The sequence below is a fragment of the Dendroctonus ponderosae genome, unplaced genomic scaffold (genome assembly GCF_020466585.1).
Source record: "Dendroctonus ponderosae isolate FM_Combo_2020 unplaced genomic scaffold, Dpon_F_20191213v2 Dpon_F_20191213_7, whole genome shotgun sequence".
Classification (NCBI taxonomy): domain Eukaryota; kingdom Metazoa; phylum Arthropoda; class Insecta; order Coleoptera; family Curculionidae; genus Dendroctonus; species Dendroctonus ponderosae.
In genome coordinates, this window is record NW_026018916.1 from 2,897,364 (window position 1) to 2,899,046 (window position 1,683).

A 1,683-nucleotide genomic window follows, 5' to 3' on the forward strand; every position below is an offset into this window, starting at 1 on the left:
AAAACGGGACGGAAAACATGAAATTTTGCAATAATCTTGCGCCACCCTTGCACGAAACGACGATAATTTTTCTAATTTCATAGATAACAGAAGACAGTATTTTTTCTACATAACCCCGCTCCCTCTCACTTTAAAGCTGGATCCGCCACTGATCCTGTAAGAAAGGGTCAGTGGTTGGTCACTTATTATTACATTTTACTACGCAAATTCTGACCCTTAATTAACATTTGATTATCCGCCTACGACCCATAAAATTCCTATTAACTCATTTAATTGTTGTTTTCCAGTGGTTCAAAAGGTCTGCTAATTCGTGAAACTGACGCTATGAAAAGCAACAGTAGAATGGAAAATGGGTAAGTTCGTCTTGAATAATAATTGATGACCAATCTATGATTTCCCTTGTGCTCTTTTCACAGAGATATCACAGTCAGAGAAACTCATTGCAATAATTTGACGACTTGGTGGAGTAGTAGGACGAAAAACGAGAAGAAATGCTCGTACTGTGTGTTTGGCCTCATGTTGTCCGCAACACTTGGCTTGGTGGTGTATTTTGCATTATTTGCAGGTAAGATGCATGTCGCTCTGCAATCTCGATTGTAACGTTCCAAACTTTATCAGATAAAAACATCGTTTGCAAATCAAGCGAGTGTCAAGCAGCATCCACCCAATTATTGGGGTTCATCGACAATAGCCAGAATGCCTGTGACAACTTTTACCAATTTGCATGTGGAAGTTCAAGAGAGACTAACACCTCTGCTGGCTACCAAAATATCATGGAAGATGATATTGACATTCTAATTAGGTAGGCAATGTGGATGAATGAATACGACCGAAAAGTGTGTTTGAAATGGAACTGTTTCAGGCAAATGTTGGATTCAGAGAGCAATAATTCAAACATACCATCGATAGATCTAGCGAAACAGTTTTACAAAGTTTGCTTTAACAATGGGGAAACTCGCAATGGCATGAAACATTTAACTTCTGTGTTGCACCTTATCGGGGGCTGGCCCGTTTTAGAAGGACACGACTGGAAAGCGGAGAGATTTACGTCTTGGGCCGTGGCAGTAAGAACATTGCGCAACTACGGAGTAAACTTTAATATTTTTTTCGATATCAATGTCGACGTGGATCGAGAGCATCCAGAAAGATACATTTTAAGTGTGAGTAACAACGGTCATAATCAAGAATTATTATTAAAAACGAAACAAATATTTTGTTACTAGTTTGCTTTGCTGGGAAGTAAAGTAAAGGAAAGTAGTGTGCGATTCGAATCTTTTTAGTGATTCGTAGCACACAGGGGCGGGTCCAGCTTTAAAGTCAGGGGGGGGTTATGTAGAAAAAATACAGTCTTCTGTTGCCTATGAAATTAGAAAAATTACCGTCGTTTTGTGCAAGGGTGGCTCAAGATTATTGCAAAACTTCATGTTTTCCGTCCCGTTTTGCATGTTTCTCGGAAATGGACTTTATTCGAAGTTGAACTTGAACATGACGCTGCTTTTTTCGAGGTTTCTCAAGAACTATTTGAGCCACAGAATTCGTTTTGGCATCGTTGAATAGAAAATTGAAGACTCGATTCAGTCGTAACAACGTGAGTTAGGAAATTCGAATAGTTTTGGGCCAGAAAGCGAAATTTGAATATCAAACACTTAGGTTCAAGATTATGCCAAAATTTCATGTTTTCCG

General features: G+C 39.0%; 1 protein-coding gene across 1 annotated transcript in view; it reads left to right on the forward strand.

Annotated features, from left to right (window-relative positions):
* Positions 1-162: 162 nt before the first annotated feature.
* The window catches only part of LOC109539171 (neprilysin-2), a gene marked incomplete in the record, with an annotated part of 6,125 nt that continues 4,604 nt past the window's right edge, over positions 163-1,683 (forward strand). The window contains 4 exon segments of the mRNA XM_048668303.1: positions 163-353; positions 417-565; positions 619-802; positions 863-1,160. Of these exon segments, the coding sequence (XP_048524260.1) occupies positions 325-353; positions 417-565; positions 619-802; positions 863-1,160 (660 nt within the window).